This window comes from Cyprinus carpio, chromosome A5 (assembly GCF_018340385.1).
Source record: "Cyprinus carpio isolate SPL01 chromosome A5, ASM1834038v1, whole genome shotgun sequence".
Lineage (NCBI taxonomy): Eukaryota > Metazoa > Chordata > Actinopteri > Cypriniformes > Cyprinidae > Cyprinus > Cyprinus carpio.
Window position 1 is genome coordinate 8,669,639 of NC_056576.1, and position 24,336 is coordinate 8,693,974.

The following is a 24,336-nucleotide window of genomic DNA, read 5'->3' on the forward strand; positions in this document are numbered from 1 at the left end:
AGTGAGACGGTAAGTCACAAGGCAGAGATGAGAGAGAAAATGACAATTTGTAAAAGAGTGTATTTTAAGTTAATCAAAACATGCAGGAGTACTGCTGAGAAACAGACTGAAAAAGACTGATGTAGAAACAATTTTTACTCAGAAAATGGTATTTTCTTACTCTACAAACACTTTACTCTGAGAACACACACAAACATCTCTGACATAACCATTTCTTTAAAGACAGTATTTTCTTACTCTACAAACACTCTGAGAATCTACAAACAAACATCATTATTATTTGAAGGCATTCACTGCTGTTTTTGGTCAATAAGATTATTATTATTTTTTAAAGAAATTAATACTTTTATTCACCATGGATGCATTAAATTGATCAAAGTGACAGAAAATACATTTTTAATGTTTATATTTCAAATAAATGCTGTCTGAGAAAAATCACTGTTGCCCCAAAAAATATTAGGCAGCACAACGGTTTTCAGCCATTGATAATAAGAAATGTCACTTGAGTGCCAAATCAGCATATTAGAATGATTTCTGAATGATCATGTGACACTGAAGACTGATGTAATGATGCTGATATAATATAAAAAATATATGATGCTCTATTGTTAGGAAAGATGAAACCCTAGAGCATTTAACAAACACTTTCTATTGAAAAACAAATGAATGGTTTTCTCTAATGGATAAAACTGGCTGTGTGTTTCCTGCTGAAAGGTACAATGGTGACTGATCTCAGCAGCTCACCTCTAATATATAAACTGCCAACATTGGAGTCAGTAGCCTTTATTCTAAACTATCAGGCTACCATCACAACATGGCTTTCCTCCCTCCAAATGTTCATCAAAAACATGCAGTGAGCTGAGTGCCTCCCACAGAATACAGGCACTCATAAGCCTTTATTTGTCAGTGAGGCGCAGGCGACCTCGCCTTTAAAAGAACCATCATTAGAGAATACAGCATTGCTGGTTAAGAGATGACAAGAAGAGGAGCAAAGAAAGACAGAGGGAGGGTGTTTGTTGCATCTCAAAGAAAAGATGGCATAAAAAATGACATCAAAAAAGTTCGCCTCAGCATGTCGCGCTGCATTATGGGTAGGGGTAATGACCAATTATGACACACTTACCAGGAAAGATGAACCGCTGCTTGTATTTGTAGAAATGAGATGCTGAGAAGAGCACAGGAGAGAAGCAGACAGAATTCAATAAAATTCAATACACCCCCAGATGCTTATTGGTCTATGTTATTATTCTGCAGAATCCATCACAAGGCTGCATTAGCCATAGAAATAGTGACTTATGGTTTTTGGAGGGGTCCAAAAGTCTGAAACTCACTGAAAATCTGAGATTCAACGTTTAATAAATAAAAAAAAATAAAGAGAAATAAACAGAACTTTTTATGATTTTGAAAAATGTATACAGTAACAAAGAAATGTTGTGATTTAAATGTTTAATATTTAAATATTCAAATATTTAGATTTCTGCAGTGTTATCACTAATCAAATTTAGGATGTCATGTGAACTCAAATTTTCTGGCATGGGATGTTCTTTGGCTCATTCTTCACAAACTTGAGGGGCCCTATTTTAACGATCTAAGCGTATGATCTAAAGCGCACGGCGAAGGTGCACATAAGGCGTTTCTGAATCCACTTTTGCTAGTATAACGACAGGAAAACGGTCAGCGCTCCCAACCACGTGGTCTAAAAGCGATTTCTGTCCCTATTCTATTAATGAGTAATGGGTGTGTTTTTGGGCATAACGTGCAATAAACCAATCAGAGTCTCATCTCCAATTCCCTTTAAGAGCGAGTTGCGCTTGCACCATGGTGGATTCGCTATTTAATAGGCGGAATTTTAAGGTGCACACACTGAACGCTTCTCCAGAGAGCAAACAGATCTGCTCATGCGAGAGCAAATAGGTAGGATATTCTGATACACGCAATGACTATTCATTATGAGATGTATGACATTTTAATATTTATGTAGCCTACACAATAATATTCTTTTACACTGTAATCCTTTCATTTTTTATAATTGGCATCTTTGGCTGTGCGTCCCTGTGTGTAATAAGCAAAGAGAACACGTGTTGTGGACCCGCCCAGTGGTGCATTTTCTACTAGCGCGCTCTTTAAAAAAAAAAACAAATCAGATTAGACTGGGTACTAGTGTTTTCTGCACACAACGCAGCAACACACACTGCACTGGGAGTACGGAGCCCCTAAAGGGACATGATGGTAGAAAAGGAGGAAAATATATTTGGGGTAGGAGGAAAATATATTTTTCAAATGTTTTGTGTTCTCTCGCAAAACTTTTGTATTCTTTCGCAAAGATTTTTGCGTTCCCCCGCAAAACTAGTTGAGTGCGGACAACCTCGTCCTGTTTACTTTACAGCTTGCAGTTCATAAAACGCTTAACACAGCTTAATGGAGATGATAAAAAGACCAAATATGCTATATTATATATGTATTAAAAATATGTAGCCTACTATATACATTCAAGCCCAAAATGTGAGTTGAATTGCACAATAAGCGTTTTCTCTCTCATAGAAAAGCGTGCTTTACATTGCTTAGTATAAAAAAAAAACTGATAAAATCACGTGAAACTGCTTGTTCCTCTCTGGGCTCATCTGCTTTTCTGTGTATGAACCACTGCAAGCTGCAAAGTAAACAGGAAGAGTTTGTGCGAACTCAGCTGGTTTTGCGAGATAATCCAAATATCTTTGCGAGAGAATGCAAAAGTTTTGCAAGGGAATGCAAAGTTTCTCGAGGAAACGCAAAAGTTTTGTGAGAGAACGCTAAACATTTGTAAAATATGTTTTCCTCCCACCCCGATTTTTCCCTACTACCATGTCCTTTTAGGGGCTTTGTACAGGTAGTGATGTCCGATTTGTGGGGAAAAAAAATACCCCTTTTGAACTGGTTTTTATTACTGAGTCAGTCAAGAAGACTGAATCAAGTCTGCAGTCTGAATCAAACTCACTGAGTCAGTGAATCGTTTAGAGCTCACAACTAACACGGTTCAGCAGAGTACAATTGCTACAGTACCTTGCTCAACTGTGCCTGTAGTGAAATGATGATGGTTTTCTAGTATAACACAGCATTTCTACAAGCGTTTCTCACAGCAATGTATATTATGCTAACTAACTCATTTAAACTGATACAGTACATCAATGTACTGTATTAACCATTTAATACTATGTATGTTTAATACTAAATATCCTTTTAAGCAAATCTTTCATATTCTTTTCCTTTCAATATGATGTGATGATCCACCGCTTTTGGCAAATTTTGGCAAATTTTGGCAAAATTCACTCAAAAACTAAGCTCGGTTCACTGAAGGCTAAAAAAATAAGTTTAATTGTTTTTTTTTTTTAACTATGCTTATAGATTCTGTAAAAATGTGAAAAGCTTTAAATAAAAAAAATAAAATAAAAAAAAACTATGCTAATAGAAAGAAAACAATGTGTTAAAAGGATTTAATATAATATTTGGTAATAATACTGCATAAAAGACATTTACAAGCAAATTGTGTATTGAGGTTTTAATAATTATCAATTTTGTGTGTGTGAAGATACTATGTGTGAGCAAATCAGTAGGTGTTAGTCCAATGTGATAATATTAACTAGCATTTTTAGCAAAAAATAAATAAAAATCGCTGGGTCAAGAGCATTAAGCAAATATTATTTGAAATTCTGTGGAAAAGATTCTGTGGAATCATTAAATTAGGCACACTTTTACAGAATTAACAACAAAGTATAAGCATATGGTTTAGGTCGTTACCTGTAAGGCTGGACTGTTTCTGCTGTCTGACGCTCTGCGGGGAAGGGTGCAGAGGAGATGGGGGTGTCGCGCTGGGCGGCAGAGGGGGTGCAGGGGATGACGGGGTGGAGGAGGTGGTGGAGGAGGGGTTACTGCTGGAGTCGGGCTGATACGGCACAGGGATGTGGTCCTGAAGCAGAGACAGACAGACTTTTGGTAACACACAAAAACACTCCCTACTCTCTGCTCATTACCGGCGCGGTCAGACATCAGTAAACCCGGCTTCATTCTCATGGTCAGTTAAAGATTAATCAAAAACCAGGGGTGAGGCGGCTGTAGACCTGATCTCCCATGGGCTGAAAACTGGACAGCCTTGCTACGTTTGAAAAACTCCCCAACGTCGTGTTAGAAAGAGGAGCACATCAATAGCCAGCAGCGTTGTCATAAAGCATGATTGAGTGGCATATATATTTGAGAAGACAACAGAAAGCCAAAAAAAGGTCAAGAATCTATGCTCTGCCAGTCATTAAAAGGCTTTTTGACTTCTATTTTTGCTGCTCAAGTGTCTGAGGTTTTGGGAAAAACAAAAGTTATCAAATGTAATGCAATATAAAACCAACTGCATTTGAAAATTAAGAGATGAAGAATAACAATTAGCTAACAATTTTTAAAGCTGTAATGTCAGATGATAAGGATATGAACTTTTTCTATTCACTGCCATAAATTAAATATTGTTTCTGTTCTGTTGCAGTTTCTGTTGCATAGAAATCTTAAACTTGTCTAAGAAGCCAAGGAAAATAAAATGCCAATTTCTAAATTCAATGGAGGATCAGGTCCAGGTCAGGTTAACCCAGGTATGACAAAGTTTTAAGAACCACAAAAAAATATTATTTTAAGGTTCATATGGTTGGTTGCAAAAATATCACCTAATCCAAACTTAAACAGTCGTTGAATTTTTTTTAAACTTCGGTCATCATACACAATTTCCAATAATTTAATATAACTAAAAAATGTGTAGACTGAAGCCTTAGCTTATTTTGTCTACTATTTTTTTAATGAATTGTCACTTAAACTACTAAATTCAATCTGTACAAAAAAGAAACCAAAAACATAACTTAAGATAAAATTGCAAAGACTTCCATACATTAATAACATTTTTACAAGTTAGACAAAGTATTATTTTACGAGTTATATATTTATCACCTTTGTTTTTTAAATTTGTAAAGTAAATCAATTATATTTTAGTATCATCAAATTATTACAGTATAGTTTTAAATTCATATTTTGAACCATTTTTATATTTTCCATTTTCATTTATTTAAGGTTTTAGTCATTTTATTCTGTGTTTTTTATTCTGTGCTTTGATAGATATATTGGAAATGAATTATCAAACACATTGTAGCAGCATAATCTTTTTTTTTTTTTACACACTCTCTTTTTTTAGTTACATATAACCAACTGGTCTGAAGGTGATTTTTAGTGGATTTATGAAGTCAGGTCCATTCACACAAGTTCTAGCAGCGTTTATCATGCCGTCATGAAGTGCGTGCTCACGCCGACACAGGATGTGTTTTTGCATTTAAAAGCAGCTAGATGGAGCGCAGTGGAATGGAATTGAATATAAAGATCCACAGACACGATTTTTAAAAGCAGACTTGACATGGTGTTTTAAAAATGTCACGCTCATCCTGTCGTGCCTTGGTTTCCAATAAACATATAAGAAAACCACGAGTGGTAAAAATTACAGGAAGGCTGTTTGATTTGGATCTGAAAAAATTGATTTTCATGCCAAGTTGTTTGAATAAAAAGAGAAAGCAAACAAGTTGTTCTAAAGATTACAGGAAGGACTTGTAATGCCAATCTGCCCGAGATAGTTTTGTAATAATGTTGACCGTGGAGGGATGTAACAGGGTTGAGTTGTGTTTGTTCAGATGTAATGGAACGTAACTAATCTTACCTTGTTGATTTTGTTGGTCTTGGGGAGAGTCTGGCTAATGTGGAGGTCTGAGTACCTGAGGGGGTTGTTTATGTCACATGGTACCGACTCGGTCCTGACGAGCTGACGAGCTGAGAGAGAGGGCGAGAGAAACAGCATAGTATCCACGGTAACAGGAGGCAGTTGTCACGGTAACAGAAAAACTCTGAAAGTCTTGTCGCATATTAATGGAGGAGCCACTAAACCATGTATTATGTACAGTATATATCAGAAATATCGCATATATGACACACATGGAAATTCGACAGCAACGACCAAGTTGTGTAGAATATCACTGTTCGCTTTTACCAGCAAAGAAAAACAAATCTTTGTGTATTTCATATGCATAAAAGCATATAATTTCATATTAAGGATCCATTAAATTAAAGCAAGAAAATAAGACACATTAAATTCAATTTGGAAGTAGTAATTTATCGCAACTCAATACATATAATTTCCTAAAGTTATTATAATTTCCTAACAGACCGATTCTGAAAGTGCTTCACATTAAATCAGCCTAACAAAATTGGCTTGACATTTTTCCTACATTATACTCGTTTTTGTAATATACCCATACACTACAGCTCAAAAGATTGGGTTCAGTGTTTTTTTTTTTTTAAATATATATATATATTATTTTTATTCAGTCAGGGCACATACAATTGATGAAAAGTGACAGTCAAGACATTTAAATGTTACAAAAGGTTTCTATTGCAAATACATGCTGTTCTTTTGAACTTTCCATTCATCACAGTCTTGAAAAAAATATTTTTCAAAAATGTTAAGCACAACTGTTTTTAACATTAATAACATGAAAAAGCTTGAGCAGCAAATCAACATATTAGAATGATTTCAGAAGGATCATGTGACACTGAAGACTGGAGAAATGATCCTGAAAATTGCAGCATTGCATCACAAGAATAAATTATATTTTAAAATACATTAAAATAGAAAATGGTTATTTTAAATTGTAATATTATTTCACAGTATTACTGTTTTTATTGTATTTTTATCACATAAATGCGGCCTTGGTAAAAAAAAATAAGAGACTTTATTTAAAAAAATTTAAAAGACCTACCATCCCCAAACTTTTAAACAGTAGTATACATCTGTTTTCATATGACATATGAAACTATTCCAGGGAAAAATTAAAGGTATAAAGTAGGAAATACTGTGTTTGAGGAGCACAAACCTGCTCCCTTACCTTGAGATGTTCCTTGATCTGCAATATCAGAAATTAGGGAAAGATGAAGTGGTGAAAACAGAAAAAGAAAGCAAGGATAAGATGAGTGCAGACTTAAGATTATAATCTTTAACAAAGAACAAGACAAACTGTTTAGTACATGTACATTTATGCAAAGCAGATGTGAAGCCATTAACAATGACAGTTTTTTAAAAATGCATTCAATTCCCTTTAAACATATTCTCTTGTATGGAAACCAATTTTCAAAATGCAATGTTTTCTGAAAAAGATAAGGCGTGTAATTACTGTAAATATGTTCAATTGAAAATAAGGGAATTATGAAAACATGCAATGTATAAGAACATTACTGTGTCTGAAATCATATTTGAACCATAATTAATGACCTGTCTTGTGTAGTAATTTATGGAGTTGAAAGAAAGAAAACATAAAAGTTGAAATACCTCTTAATGTGTCCCTACCTCCTCTGTGGTATATGAGTAAAAGACAGGGCGGTGCTTCTTTGGTGCATTTGTTGTGGCACTTCAATCTGACAAAAGAAAACATGACAGAAATGTTTATTAGTTTGCTCTTGTAAAAGCAAATCAATGAATATTCAAAACAAACACTTTATTTGCAGCCATTATTTTGAGGGTGTCAAAAGCCAGCAAGTATCTTATTAACAAGATGCCATAGTCAAGGGTGGTAGAGTGGAAGCTATTAGGCAGGTAATTTATTCAAATAATCTTTTAATGATAATGATAATTATGCTCAATTTGAATGTTCAGACACTACTGCAGGCACAAAAGTGTCTAGCACTGTATTCAAAATGCTGTGATGCAAACAAAAACATCAAATCACATCTTTACAAAGCTGAAATGATAGGAATTTTCGTTTTTAGAGATTTGAGTTGTTATAAGAGAGATGGTTAAAGAAATGATCATAGATAGTGGAGTGTGTATTTAACATTTGACATTTATAGTCTGCATGCTGTGATCCAGCCTGTAATTTCAGCATCAGACGGAATTACAAAAATAACTTGATTTTTATCATCTTTTGATCTTTAAAGAAACTTAAGTGGTGTTTGTTGATGCAAAACTCATTACGACGATTGCTAGGGATTGCTAAAAGTTCTTTTTATATATATGATTATGTATTATTTTATGTATTGTATATATGTATCAAAGTTATTATTAAGTAAATTATAATCTCATGCCGTAATTTAGACTTTCATCTCATAATTTCGATTGTCTCATAATCTCAGTTGTTTTTGTTTTAATTGTTTGACATTTTGTCATAATTTTAACTTTTATATAATTATTACTTAGTATATAATTATTTTGTGTCATGATTTCAACTTTTTATTAGCACCATATAATTTCAGCTTTTTATCTCATAATTATGACTTTGTATCTTAGAATTTCAACGTTTTATCTCATAATTTTGACTAAAGAAATATTATAACATTTTGTCATAATTTCAACTTTGTTATAATCGGTTTATATTATATTCTCAACTTTTTATCTCATAATTATGACTAAATAATTATTTCAACTTTTGTTATAATTGTTTCAATTTTCAGTCTCATAGTTATGATTTAGTATCTTATGATTTCAACATTTTATCTCATAATTATGACTACATAATCATTCCAAACTTTTGTCATAATTTCAACTTTTTATCTCATAATTATGACTTAGTATCTTATAATTCCAATGTTTTATCTCATAATTATGACTACATAATTATGATAACATTTTGACATAATTTCAACTTTGTTATGATTGGTTTATATTATATTCTCAACTTTTTATCTCATAATTATGACTCAATAATTATTTCAACTTTTGTTCTAATTGTTTTATATTATATTTTCAGTTTTCAATCTTATAGTTCTGACTTAGTATCTTATGATTTTAATGTTTTATCTCATAATTATAACTCAGTATCTTATAATTCAGACGTTATCTCATAATTACAACTACATAATCATTTCAACCTTTTGACATACTGTAGTTGTTTGTCATAATTTTAACTTTTTATCTCATAATTCTGACTACATAATTAATTTCAACTTCTTGTCATAACTGCTTTTGTCATAATTTCAACTTTTTTATAACTGCTTTATATTATCATTTTGTATGTGGCAGAAATGGGTTTTCATATGAAAGTTTTAGCACTTGTATGATTTGCAGAAACATGATTTATTTTCTTACATTGCAGAAATGGGTTCCCATATAAAAATTTGAGAACTTACTTGCAGTTTTTGCATTTTAAGCCGAACAGCATTCCTTTCCCACACACGATACACGTCTGCGACATCCAATACTTTGTGGAAAACCTGCACAAGCACAAATAAGTAGTGATTTATTACTGACCCTTTTTTGAGACATTTTCCAAGAAAAAAATTCTAATTTCATCCATTTTTAAAATGCATGAGGCCATATGGGTTTGTTTCGCTTCGCTGTCAAACTATCAGCAGATGGTTCTGACCTTTTGACAACCATTCCTAAACTCTTCAGATGAAAGAGCGAATGTGTCACAACAGCGATCACGTTTGCCAAGTAACCTTTTCATTGAGAGACAGATATGTGCAGCGTATGCACAAAGATAGGCACTTTGGCAGTAATTCTCAATTTAGAGCAATTTAATTGAACCAAGTATCTCTTTTAATATCTCCTTTGCACTCAACTGCACTTCTGCACAAATACACGAGAGGACAAAAGCCGTACGGACGCATCAGCGATTGTTTAGCAGAATTGTATGGAAGGTGCTCTCTTTATTCTTAATTTCTTCTGTCTCTATCTCTTTTTGTTTACACATAGTCATATTTGCCGTTCTGCACAATGAAAGAGTCATTCAAATCTCCTGCAACAGAGTTCCTCTGAAGGGTCACTGTGCATTTGCCAATCTATTTCTCTGATATGAACAGAAGCTGACAGTTAATAGAATATGACTAATGGGCTCTGACAGTGTCAAAGTGTCTTCATTAGATTGAAGCCATACTGTCTCATAAAAGAGGAGGCTGGCTTTAGTAAGCAGCTCAGATCACCGTAGCCAGTTTGAAGTTGATATGAGCGTTTTAAATTTTTTGGATCTGTTTATCTGCTTGCGTTTTGAAACTGGCAGTTGTCCATCTATGATGACATCTAGATGGTGATTTCCACGTCTAAAGTACTAGGAAAATTAGCCTTGGTGAACATTGCATATGTTTTGATAGCTAAGCTACACTATGCTCTCATTAAAAATCCTGTTAACTTTGATCACAAAAGCACAGTGTTTCATGGTCTAAGTACAAACGCAGGCTTTTTGTTTGACTTGGGATTGGTGGTATTTGGGGTTAACATGTCATCGGATTTGAGCAGGTATAACTGGAGTTGCACAACCACACGAGTTAATTGGCTTGACATTTTGTAACCACTACCACACATTCACATCTGCACAAAACTTACCTGTGTTTTATGGAGTTGCCGAGGTCTCTGCGAGGTATTTGAGGAGACCAGCGAGGAACAGACAGAGTATCTGGAACAGAATGGTGATTGGGTCAGACACAGGAAAACAGGATTAATGCTTGTAAACAAAGAATTACGTAAAGCATCAAATAACTGTTATAAACCTTAAAATCACTTTCATTAAGAGGATAAAAGAAGACTATAAATCCTGGATGAGCTATAAAGTGGTTATAAAAAAAGCAACAAGTTACATGAAGCCATACATATGATTTTACCATGGTTAAGAGCTTTTCTATATAATCTAAAGTTGTTTTAAATATAAATATTTTAAAAAAATGTAATACATTTACACTATTGTTAGTGTCAGATTTTTAAAAGAAATTAATGTTGTTATTTTTTTCATATTTTATTCATTTTTATTTTAAGAATGCATTAAATAGATCAAAGGTGACAGTAAAAACAATTATACAAAATATTTCCAAAATATTTCTATTTGAAATAATTACTGCTTTTCTATTCATCCTGAAAAAAAATGTATCACTGTTTCCATAAAACAAATATTTGCAACACAACTGTTTTCAGTACTGATAATAATAAGAATTTTTCTTGAGCAGCAAATCAGCATTGTGGAGATTTTTAAATTACATTTCAAAATATATTAAAATAATTAGTTATTTCAATTTCTAATAATTTGGCAATATTACTTTCTTACTGTATTTTTAATCAAATAGAAGAGAGACTTCCAAAAGCATTCAAAAAAATGAATGAATGGTAGTGACTTCATTATAATTTTATTAGAAAAAAACACTTTATTTAATATTAGTGCTGTCAAACGATTAATCGCATCCAAAATAAAAAAATTAAAATTGTTTATTTAATATATGTGTGTGTGTTGTGTATATTTATTATGCATATATAAATAGACACACATGCATGTAAAAATTTTATATTTCTATATTAAATATATTTACATATAATATAAATTATATAAATATAAATATTTGGATTATTTTCAAAATATATTTTATTATAAAATAAATATACACAATACACACACATATATTACATAAACAAAAACTTTTATTTTGGATGTGATTAATCGCGATTTATCATTTGACAGCACTATTTAATATATAAATACTTAAAATATTAATCCATAAATGCTTAAAAAGATGAATCAAATAGAATCTGAAGAATTTAAATATGATGTCTTCTGTCATCTCTCAAATGGACAAGATCTGATAAAACCTAAATGGAGACTTGTAAGACAATAATCGCATTTGCTTCCCACTGCACTGTTAGTTCAAAAGGCTATTTATCAGAGTGTCCACGCTCAATTATACTCCATTTGTTTATGATTACAAGATATGAAGACAAGCACACATGCACACACACACACACACACACACACACACACACACACACACACACACACACACACACATGCTCACAATAATCTGCTCTACCTTATTCTAAAAGCTTAAAATACTGTATGAAAAAATATGAGGAGCCTTGCTTTCATAACCTGCCTCATAGTCTGCCTTTGATTGCATCCACTTATATATTCACTTGAGATTCCTAATGACTGCCTCTGTCAATGTGCACTGCTTGATGCTTATATCAAATATGGATGTGAGTGTGTCTCTATTGTGACTTCAGCATTCTGCTCGGCTAGTTCTTTCAGGTGGATCAAGATGAACACGGAGTTCCAAATTAGATCAGAGCTTTTGATATGATCTTTGTTCTGGGGTGCTGGACTTTTTCTGAATCACTAGTGATCTTGAAGGCAAAAACAGCATAAATATATGAGTGTTTTTATGTGCGCTTTAATGGCCTAGGGGTTGATTTTTATCAAAACTTACAGACAAATTTAAGCTTTTTATTATATGACGCTCACATTATTTTTTTTTACTTTTTACTTCTTTTCCTATATAGATTTTATTTTACTCTTGCCCCAGACCCAGACTTTCAATCTTTGTGTATAAAAAATATACATTATACAATCTCATATTCTAGAAGCTCTGATAACTTCTGAAGCTTGCTTCCATCATATGATAAAAGAAAATAATAATAAAAAAGGTAATTGTGACTTTTTATATCTCAATTCAGATATTTTATTCCTTACAATTCTTATTGTTTATATCTCATAATTCACACTTTATTCTTGAGAATTGCGAGATATAAACTCGCAATTCTGAGAAAAAAGTCTGAATTGTGAGACAAGCTCAAAATAGTGAGATGCAAATTATGAGATAAAAACTGTCAATTACATTTTCTATTTTTTATTCCATGGTGGAAACAGAAAAAAAAACAGAATTGTGAGATTTAAATTCAGAATTCAGAGATAAAAAAAAAAGTAAATATTGTGATAAATAAATTCAGAATTCAGAGAAAAGTCAGAATTCACCATTTATATTTAATTGTAACTGTGACTTTTTGTCTCACAATTTAGACCTTTTTTTTTTTTCGATAAAAAAAATCTAATTTGTAAGACAAAAAGTCACAATTATTTTTTTAATATTTATTCATACCAATACACTTTTCCACAAATTTGCAGTGCTCAAAAAACATATAGGCTGCAAAAAATAGATATAGCCTAAGCACAATGTATTAAACAGACTGTACTTCTATCCTTCAAAGACTGTTTTTCACTAATGTACAAATGTGCGTACACAATTATCTTTTTAATGCAGCTGGAATTATCCACTTATCTGAATGTACACGCTTGCATATAAAAAATCCACAGTGAACAAAGCAAAGAGCCCCTCCACTGATGTCTTTTGTACATTATTTCAATGATACCTTCAATGCTCAGTGCTCAGACAATGAAAACAAATGTTATTTTTACATCAGCAAAGTAATTCTGCTCATGCTAAGAAGCTCTTCTCAGAATTAAACATCCTGGAAATATAGAAGCATTTCATTATAAAACCAGAAGCTGGTTTCACTATTGATATCTTTATATATATATATATATATATATATATATATATATATATATATATATATATATCTATATATATATATATATATATATACTTAATTACTGTACTTTGATTACTTAATAATCAAAGATGTGCAAGTCAACTTATGCTGTTACTGTTAAATAAAACTACTAAAATCATTTTTGTAAAATGAAATACATCTGAAATTAAAAAAAATATAAATATTGAATAAAACTTTGCAACTAACTGAAATAAAATATGTTTAAGTACTAAAATTACTAGAACTAAGGCTAAATAGAAATATGAAACCCCAAAAAACTAATAAAAATGACAAAAGCACAATTTATTAAAACTTAAAGTAAAATTCAAATGAAAACTATAAACATAAAAACAAAAGCTATATTAATAAATACAATAATAGCCTTGAAATAATACTAAAATAACACTGATGTCAATATAAATAAATGCATTTTGATTTAAAAAGCCATTTTTATATAAAAAAATAATAAAGCGTGTTATATTAATATGTAAAAAGAAATGTTCTAAACAACACTGAAGTGATAACTTTAGACAAAACGCTTGCCAGTTTCTATGGTTACCACTCAAACTTTTAAAAGAGACAATGCAAATTATAAAAAAAAAAAAAAATTAAAAAGAATACACAAAATAATCTTATTTACTATAATAATCAAATACATTTGTAAGGATTAAACTGAAACAAAAGCCAACTGAAAAATGATCCAACAACTGACAAAAGACTTCAGCATTCATCAAAAAAAAAGTACTGTGATGGCAGCAAGGTACAAGGACTGTATCAAATATAGAATGATTACCATATTTCTATATCATGGCATTTACATGCTACTTAAATGTAAATCAAATCATTTCATCCAATGAAGAAACAAAGAGAAATGGAGCAGTCTTTCATTAGACTCGAGTTAAGTTTCCTGACAAAACTCACATCGTCTCACAGCAGGTGGATGTTTTATCCGCAGGCACACAAACAGACCTACTTACTTGTGAATACAAACTAGCATCACTACAGAGCAGGTGAATGTGTGTTTAATTGGTGCATCTAAAACTACCAGAGGCAGACGTCTAATTTGCAGAAAAACATTCAAATGTTACTCATTTCCCCTTTTTAAACCAACACGCAATCATTAAAAATCACCATGTTGACTCAGTCGCTCAATTAACTATCAAATTTAGACATGACAAGACAAGCTAGAGTTTGTTCATGCCAGAGGAAGCAACAGTTGGCCAATTGTCAAGATCGACCAATCACATGCCGGTGTTAGTGATTTAAATAATACCATAGGCATTTTACAAACAGACAGACTAAACCAAATGGTTTGTAAAACAATGACTAACATAGTGATTCACCTCTCAGTCTTTTCCAGAGCACTACAAAGCACCATTAGTAGATTTAGTTTGAAGATTTCAGCTGAAAGGCTTTTTTCAATAGGGAAATATGAGTGACGTTAAGTACATTTAACACCTGCTATTGACCTGATCTTAAACAATTCTGTGGATTTGAGTGACAGCCTGATAAGTCATGTTATAAAAGTGCTGCACTGCGTCTTTGTGTCAGGAGAATAAACTATCGAAGCCAAGAACTTGTCCAGTAGTTTAAATTAGTTCTATAGCTAGAAGCTGACACACTCTCTTTAGAATATATGTAAATGACTAAAGAGTCCTCAAACTTTAATTTTCAAGTAATGAAATTAAATGGAGAGCAAAGGAAATGTGTAATGCGTTTGCAAATATCACAATTAAAAACACATATATTTTGACAGTACTATTTCCTTCTACTTAATGCGTTGTTTTCCACATCTTCCCAGTTTTATCTGTCCAAAAGTGAAAGTTTTACTGTGTCTCTCTGTTGTGAGTAAGGTGCAAAACAAAACAAAAAATGTAATTCTGTCTGTCTCTCTGTCTGTCTATCATTCATTCATTCACTCATTTTCCCAAATCTTCTTAGTTTTATCTTTCCAAAAGTGTCTCTCTTTTGTGAAGCTGTGGATAAGGTTCAAAATATGACCCTAAATTGTGAAGAAGGTGTTGAATAATATTCATATTTATATTATTAAAATAATGTTTGTTTTCATAATAATAATAGTAATAATAATAATAATAATAATAATAGTGCTGTCAAACGATTAATTGCAATTAATCACATCCAAAATAAATGTTTTAGTTTAGATAATATATATGTGTGTGTGCTGTGTATATTTATTATATATATGTAAATACAAACACATACGGTATATATATGGAAAATATTTGCAATGCTTGAAAATATGAACATGTATTTACATGTTTTTTTTTATTTATTTATTTTTTTTTTTTTTTAAAAATATTTTTTTTTTAAATATATTCATGCATGTGTGTGTATCTATATATATTATTTATATATATATATATATATATATATATATATATATATAATGTGTTTGTATATATATATATATATATATATATATATAATACATATGTGCATATATATTATGTGAACAAAAACTTGTATTTTGGATGCGGTTAATCGTTTGACAGCACAAAATAATAATAATGTCATAATAATAATTATAATTACTATTATGATCATTATGAACATTATCACACACTGTGCATTTACTTGCCAATATATCAAAATCTACACTCAAAAGTCAGAAATTTCTATTTAAATGCAAACATTTTGTTTTCTCCTGAGGAATTTTAGGAGAAACATCTAAGATTCTTAAAACAAACTAAGATCTCTATTAAGCCTCCTGGTCTATGAAAGTGCAACATCCAAACACCAAGAATATCCTCTGGGTTGTTTGTATTTCTCTACCCTATTCTTTACTTTCAGTTGTGACATCTAGAGTTAAACTACACGTAAGCATTTCAGAGTATTGCACACACTCTTTGTATTCTCTGAGCATGTCAAGAAACCTGAAACCGTGAAGTACAGACCTTGGGCAAACTGTTGCATGCTGTGTACAATAATACTGTCACCACATGCAGAAAAACAACAGACACATTAACCAGGGCTGATGACACTCGCGAGGCCTGGATACTGCCACCGCGTCCGGCCTGGAGCCCCATCGGGAGGTCCAGAATGCAAGTAATGCCATTACAGTGGCTGCCACAAACCCAATGAGATTATACCCCTGAAAGAGGTTTATCGGAAATTCAGCTATAACGATCTTTCATCTGGTTTTGCAACAAGCTCTTGCATCCAAAAGCCTGGAGGAATGTAGCTGTTCTGGAACAGAATTTTTGTTAATTATATCAAAAACATCTTTCAGTTAGTACCTAATAAGAGTCCAAACATCTGATAAAAACATCATAATAATCCACATAATTGAAAAATCCACCAACATATTTGTTTAGAACTATTTATTATAAATGGTGCTAGATCTGGGCATATTTCTCTCCTGATTTAGACAAGATGACTTTTTCACTGGAGAAAGCAATATTATGGATAGAGAACTATTTTGGCCAGATGCAAACACACAGATTTTTACTTCACAAGATGTTAATTGATGGACTGGAGTTGTGTGGATTACATGTGGATTATTGTGATGTTTTTATCAGCTGTTTGGACTCTCATTCTGACGGCACCCATTCACTGCAGAGGATCCATTGGTGATGGATGAGCAAGTGATGTAATGCTAAATTGATGTAATGCTAAATCTGTTCTTATTTTTGGGTGAACTATTAATTTAAATTCCTGATTGGAAATAAAATAAATAAAAATGAAAAACTAAAGTAAAAAATAAATTTAACCTAGACAGTAATATTTTTTTTTTTTAAAAAGTGACAAAAATCACTTAAAATTACAAATGGTAATTACAGTAAGAATTACTCAAATTAATAGAATTTAAAATAATATTATTATATAATATTAATATTATTTTTAGCATAAATAATAGAAAAAAACAGTAGTTGCTCAACAGTAGTTGGATTTCAATAAAAGCCAAAAAATTTGATTAACTTTGATTAAATTTGTCAAAACCATTAAAACAGGATGAAGAAAAGAAAAACATCCTGACAGTTACCTCTCCGGATATTTCCCACACTGTACAATGGCAAAGCATACAGCAGATTGCCAAAGCTTGGAGGGGGTCTATCATTCATAATTCTGGAAACAAGCAGTCAAAACTTTTCCCTCCATCTGTACGATAATCTCATTCCAAAACGGAGTCTTATGCGTCATTCTTGTGTCATTCCCAGTCTTCTCACATACACACGGCTTCCGTTCGGCCCATTATTCCTCTAACAGCCCACACTAAGAGGCCCCCGGTGTAGAAGACACTGGGCTTGGACAATATGCGCCCACACGATGCCAGGTGTCCTGGGACACATGTGGGTTTAGGACGCTGCCCTTTAATAGGTGATGAGAAGGAAAGTCACATTGTAAAAGAAAACTACAAAGAAAGTTGTAATTGAACGACGTGCGTCATCAGACATCTGTCAACATTAGCAGTGATTTAACGATGTTGACCAACCAACAAGCAGTTGAATGTCTTTAAACACGCACTTGGGGTAAAAATGCAATGTTACAAATAAGAAATTCTGATGAGGGATTTGCCTCAGAAATGACAAACAATATATAGCGAAGCAAAATAACAAAATATAATGTTAGCGTATAATAACATATTAAAAAGACAACAGCCAACATGAAACAATTTACAAACCATTTTAATTCAGTTAGGCAAAATATTTCTGATGTAAAAAAAATAACAATAATAATTTAGATTTTTTTTTCTTTTAAAGAATTTTTTTTAAATGCAAATTTTTGTTTAAGTGATTAATACCAGAATGTATCAGGTGTAGAAAATAAAGAAATTAAATAAAGAAAAAAAAATAGACAAAATATTATCTTTTAACTTTTATATAAACCAGAAACATGTATTAAGAAAGTCAATCATCAGTTTTGATTTCATGTTGACTTACTCTTATTTTGTATAGTATTCTATAATATATGGAGTTATGTTCTCATTATCTGTGTTTTAGGTAGGACTGAAACAATGTGTTGTCTTGCAAAGAGGTTAATGGCTGCCACTCACTTGCTGAGGGGGTGTCGGAGTGCACTGGTGGTGTCGAAGGGACAAAATTGGGGAAAAAGAAGGAGCGGAGTGAGTGATCGGAGTGGAGAGGAGAGCGCTGGGTTGGCAGGTTTTCACAGCTTCCAGCCACACTGCTGTGGATCTTCAGGTTCAACGGCTTGTTCTTCTTTTTTGCTCTACAAGAGAGTCAGAGGAAAAACAAATGAGCCCAAAATAAGACAAGATCACAGTGTTTACAATGTTGTATCTGGTTTCAAAACAAGCTCTTGCACATCATGCTCCAGAAACAGATTTAGCTTCAAAACTCTGATTAGGTTAAGTCACATGTATGGAGGACAAAACCTGCAAAAACAATAAATAAATAAATACCCAAATAAATAAATACACCCATTGTATTTAAACGTGTGATGAAAGTAGCCAAATAAATTAAATAAATTGGTGTGCAAATGGGAAATGTTTAAGGAAATGCTAAACTCATCTTAACTCTTTTCTGTTAATCACTCATTTATTTCTGAATGTAGTTTCACATTTATTTTTCCTCCGTGCAACATGCTAATGAGAGGGTGTCAACCATGGACTTGGTCGGTCGTGTCATAGCTGGGGGCGCGGCTTTCCCTCTGACAGGAAATGTATGTAAATCCAGTATAGCCTACGTAAAGTCACTTTTGCCGAGAGACAGAGCAGAGCAAGATGCATAAAAAAAAACTGAGCTGTATTGTACTTAGAGTTTTTGTGGGTTTAGTATCTGTGGCTTTACAAATGACCCAACGGAATGGTCGTTTCCCGACGGTCGACATTCACAAGGGACTGTCTCTAAAGTTACATACGACATTGGTATACGCTTTTCTTACTTCAAGAGCACTTGAAGTAGGTTTTTAAAATAATTTCAAATACTCAATTAAGTATTTGAAATTATTTTAAAAACCTACTTTTATATATTCTATTCTCTAGACTCCCTAGGTCAATAATAAAAAAAAAAGTTGGTTTTATGATTGTAAGTAATTCTCCTCAAATGCTATTGAGCTTTAAATTATGGCATATTTTGTGCTTGAGCCCATATTTGATAAAGAAAAAAAAGCAATATTTACATACAATTTGACAGTTTATTTGAATAAATAATATAAAGTTAAAAAGTGTGCATTATAATTAAGACCTACTGTATATGAACACTTTACAGTTGGTTGTTTTATTGTAAGTCATTCTCTTCAAATGCTCTTGAAGTGAGAAAAGTGTAATCATATGTAACTTTAGAGACATTATAATTAAGACCTACTGTATATGTTGGGTCATTTGTAAAGCCACAGATACTGTACGGACAATACGGCTCAGTTTTTTTTTTATGTATCTTGCTCTGCTCTGTCTCTCAGCAAAAGTGACTTTACGTAGGCTATACTGGATTTACATGCATTTCCTGTCAGAGGGAAAGCCGTGCCCCCAGCTATGACATGACGGACCAAGTCCATGGTTGACACCCTCTCATTAGCATGTTGCGCAGAGGAAAAATAAATGTGAAACTACATTCAGAAATAAATGAGTGATTAAAAGAAAAGAGTTAAGATGAGTTTAGCATTTCCTTAAACATTTCCCATTTGCGCACCAATTTATTTAATTTATTTGGCTACTTTCATCACACGTTTAATAATTTTATATGCATTTAAACAAGAATGGGTGTATTTATGCACACATTTATTTATTTGCGTTTTTATTTATTTATTGTTTTTGCAGGTTTCGTCCTCCATACACATGCACATGCATGCTTACGTAAACTCATGTAGTCAGAAAAAGAACTGATTAAAATTATGGCTTGAGTGGCTTGATTAGGGTTTGGCTGAGCATTTTAACCAGTCACACACCTGTCCCTTAAGCGCCAAAATGCAGCACAGATTTTGAGATCTTTAAATTGTTCTTTAGGCGCTTTAGTGATGAATATATTTTGTGATGTTTAAATATTTTGTTGGTCATTTTGGTAATTTCTCTCTTTTTCTTTTTTTTCATTTTGGTAATTTCTCTCTTTTTCTTTTTTTTCTTATTTTGTGTGTGTGTGCATGTCTATGTTTGAAAAGGAGTAGACAGTAGACATGGAATTAAATTAAATTAAATTAAATTAAATTAAATTAAATTAAATTAAATTAAATTAAATTTAATTTAATTTAATTTATTTTAATTTAATTTAATTTAATTTAATTTAATTTAATTTAATTTAATTTAATTTAAAATTAATGAATGAATTTTATTTTTAAATTAAATTAAATTTAAAATGAATGAATGAATGCACGAACGAATGAATGCACAAACAATTTGCAAATAAAGCAGTTATTCATAATCGCTTCAGTGATTACAATGTAATCTTAGTCTAAATATTTCACAAAACAAGTACTGGCATTATAATGTAAATTAATGTAAGCATTGTAAATATAAAGGCAACCAAAATTATAACAAGACCTTTCAACAGTTTCCACAAGACCTCACCATAGTTTCTGTTTCTGTTTTGAGTTCTTCTCACATATCAGTAGGACACACACAATCTTGCACTGTTAAAGAATGTTGCTTGCAGTATCTATGAGAAACTGCTTATTTAGACACAAGTTTGCTTGTGAACTCAGGAAAGCTGTTCTCCAACTGAGTCACACAATGAGAGATTTCTGGCTTCAAACAATGAATAAACAGACCACAGGTTATCATGAGGGCACCGTCACCAATTAAAAAACACATTATACCATTCAAATCCAATTAGATTATTATTTATTATTGTGTGGGTGCTTGTTTGCAAGGGCAGATGTCGTGATGTTCAGAATATCCTCCTTTCTTCTTTATAAATTTGTCATCATGTCACCTTTCTCTCAACTTCATTAAGTCTATCATGTTTAATAATCAACATAATAATCTAATAATGAAACAGACTTGGAAACAACTGTGAATTCTGCTCTAGATATTTTCCCTCATGATCTCATTATTGCTGTGAGTGACTCTCAGTCTTCACAGTGAGAAAATGAACTGCCAGATCCAGATGCAGTTGAAAATATGTCCTAAACTAGCAAAATTAGCAAGTACAACCCCCTCAATATTTATACCATGGCTAATGGAAACCTCGATCGGGGCTATTAATTAATTATTTGAATTAATTATATTATTCGGCACTTTTATAAGCGCTAACTTGACGTACGAACTGAGAGGAGCAGAACACTGTATGACTGAAGTGCAGCCACTTTAAAATGCTATGGAGAAAGTGGAACAGTATCTAAAAAGGCAAATTAACCAAAAAGACTGATGAATTGGATTTTATTTTACCCTGTGTACATGTGGTGTCCTATTGGTTAAAGCATTGATATTTATGAAGCTTTGAAGTAGGACAGAGAGATGTCAACTAACAGGAAATTAAAAGGGAAACACTTACAACACATTGCAAATCATTAACAGGAATATTATTTTTAATTAAAAGAATGATTTTATGCCCAAAAAAGGAACAAAGAAATGCACTGTTCAGCAATGGTTAGATATTTTTAGTGCATTGTGAGCGTGTTTTTGTGGTTCTACTGCTGTGGTCAGAAGTGTGCAATTTTCTGAGTGTATGTTGGATTATTGCATTAGTGTGTGGATTTGACAAATAATGAGTGTGTGTGTGAGAAGCTTTCTTATTTTTTATTAGTGAGGGGATAGGTGGGGTGTGTGAGGTGTGTGAACGCAAAAGCGAAGAAAAACAGAGTTGGAGAACAGGAGACAAACAAACAGACAAATAAAGATGGATCAACAGGGTGACAGGCAAAGCAACTGACTGGCAGCAAACTACTGATGAAAGATTCTTTCTTTCATGCTCTTTGCTTCACTTCCTGGTCTCTCTCTCTATCTTTTTTTCTTTTTTTACTTCTTGCTTTTTTATTGTGTTGTCTTAGAGTTTAAGGTCAGGTGTAAAGTGCCAAAAAATATGACATTTGCATCAACAGTGTGAGGTTTGACATGAATGTTAATAAAAAACAAAAATCAATAGGGCTGTTAACTGATTAAGACTGGTGATTGATTCAAATCACATATGTGACATTTCCTGTGAAAGGCCCCAAATACGAAGAAAATCTTATTTCCATATTATTGATAAAGCTTCATTACTGACCTACAGATTAGAGGAATAAACAGTATATTTTAATGATAATAAATTCATTACTATCATGATGCATTTTTGAATGAGAAGTATCAAATTTGGAGGAACTATGTGAGACCTTGGGGGAAATTTTAGTGGAAACTTTTTAAAATGAAATGAAATTAATCTCTATCTATCTATCTATCTATCTATCTATCTATCTATCTATCTATCTATCTATCAGTTAGGTCCATATATCCATCAAGTTACAGTTATATAATGAATATGGGCTTAAAGTGCACACAGAACTGTGGCAACGTCTCCAAGAAATCTACCTGCAAATCTACCTGAAAAACTATGCGCAGTGCACCTAGTGCAAAAGCTGCTTTAAACACAAAGGATGCACACACCAAATGTTGATTTAATTTAGTTAATAAAAGTTAATTGATAAAGAAAATCTATTTATGACATTATTTTTGACAGCATCCCGCATTTTTTCACAAGTGCCTAAAACTTTTCTTTGCAGGTAGATGTCTTGAAGTATCTAAGAGATGTTGCCACAGGTCTTCTGGATTGAGTCTGTCTCAGTTTGTTTTGTATCTTCATGTCGTTCCAGACAGACTGATGATGATGAGATCAGATCTCTGTGTGCTCTGGATTATTACAACTAATGGCAAAATGAATGTTTGGACATGTAAATTGATATTTCCTACTGACACACTACAACAAAAGACAGAAAAAACTGACTTAAAACCATTTCTAACTGGTGAAAATACCATTGTTCTTATAATTTTTGGCCACCACTGTATATACATACAGTATATATTCTCAAGGAGGGAAAATAATATAACTCCACAGGTTACTGACTTCGTCAAAGAAAGCAACCACGGTGAGTGTGTTGTTTGTAGAGCTGTCAAAGGTTTTTGGAACTGATCTGTTTGTTTTGTGCGTGTGTGGCAATGCTGTCACTGATGACAATGATATGTAAGTGTCCAAGCACGGAAGGCTTTAGTGTGTGGATATGACACATACTGACAGCAGATGTTCTTGAAGGTGTGTGTGAGTGTGAGTGTGAGGCGATACTGAAGCTTTTGGAACATGACGCAAGCACAAAAAAGGTGACAGGGAGAGACCCTGACATGCTATTACTCCTAACCTCAGAAACTATATTTAAAAGAGAAAATGATCAAGCAGTAAGGAACTAGATGCCATTTCTACCAAATGGAAACCAATTATCTTCTCTACAAAAATTATTCATGAGAAAACGTGCACATATAGTCACTTTGCTTTAAAATCACCACAAATAATGAAACAAACAGATATTTTAGTGGAAACTATGGTTATCAAGCTAAATTTATTAAAAGATATCAGCCAGTGACACACACACACATAAGATCAACCATATCCTATTTCAAACCCACCACTAATGATGATCATTGAAGAAAGATCACAGTCTGCATTTAGTGATACAGAATTGTCCATTTATCTTTTACAGTTTCATTTCGTCTCATCTTTCTTCTTAAATATCTTCCTATGGTTCTGAAAGGACTACAGTCAGACTTTGATTAATTGAAATGATTCAATAAAGTAATTTAAAGCAATGAATATGTTTAAATTGAGTCAGTCTTTCTATGAACATTAAACAATCCAGTAATCACACAAAACCACACTTACTCACCGTCAAGAACTGCCACACTTTGAATTTATGAGCTGAAATTTAAATTAAATTGACCATAGCACAAAGAAAATTGAACTATAATGACAGGGAAAAGGGAATTTATTGAATTGTATTTCAAAGACATTTAAAGAAGGTAAAGCATTCTGGAAAATAAAGTGTCCTATCTATCAATCCATCTGTCTTCTGTACATCAATCCATCTTTTATCCATCCATCCATCCATCCATC

The 24,336-nt window shown here is 32.4% G+C and overlaps 1 protein-coding gene across 1 annotated transcript in view; it reads right to left on the reverse strand.

Moving 5' to 3' along the window:
* Positions 1 to 24,336, reverse strand: part of LOC109090269 (kinase suppressor of Ras 2-like) — a 72,665-nt gene that overhangs the window by 13,166 nt on the left and 35,163 nt on the right. Inside the window, exons 5-12 of the mRNA XM_042752948.1 lie at positions 18,360 to 18,535; positions 10,361 to 10,430; positions 9,166 to 9,249; positions 7,373 to 7,458; positions 6,933 to 6,950; positions 5,711 to 5,820; positions 3,775 to 3,943; positions 1,124 to 1,165 (exon numbers count right to left, since the gene is read on the reverse strand). Coding sequence (XP_042608882.1) covers positions 1,124 to 1,165; positions 3,775 to 3,943; positions 5,711 to 5,820; positions 6,933 to 6,950; positions 7,373 to 7,458; positions 9,166 to 9,249; positions 10,361 to 10,430; positions 18,360 to 18,535 — 755 coding nt within the window. The remainder of the gene's footprint in view (positions 1 to 1,123; positions 1,166 to 3,774; positions 3,944 to 5,710; positions 5,821 to 6,932; positions 6,951 to 7,372; positions 7,459 to 9,165; positions 9,250 to 10,360; positions 10,431 to 18,359; positions 18,536 to 24,336) is intronic.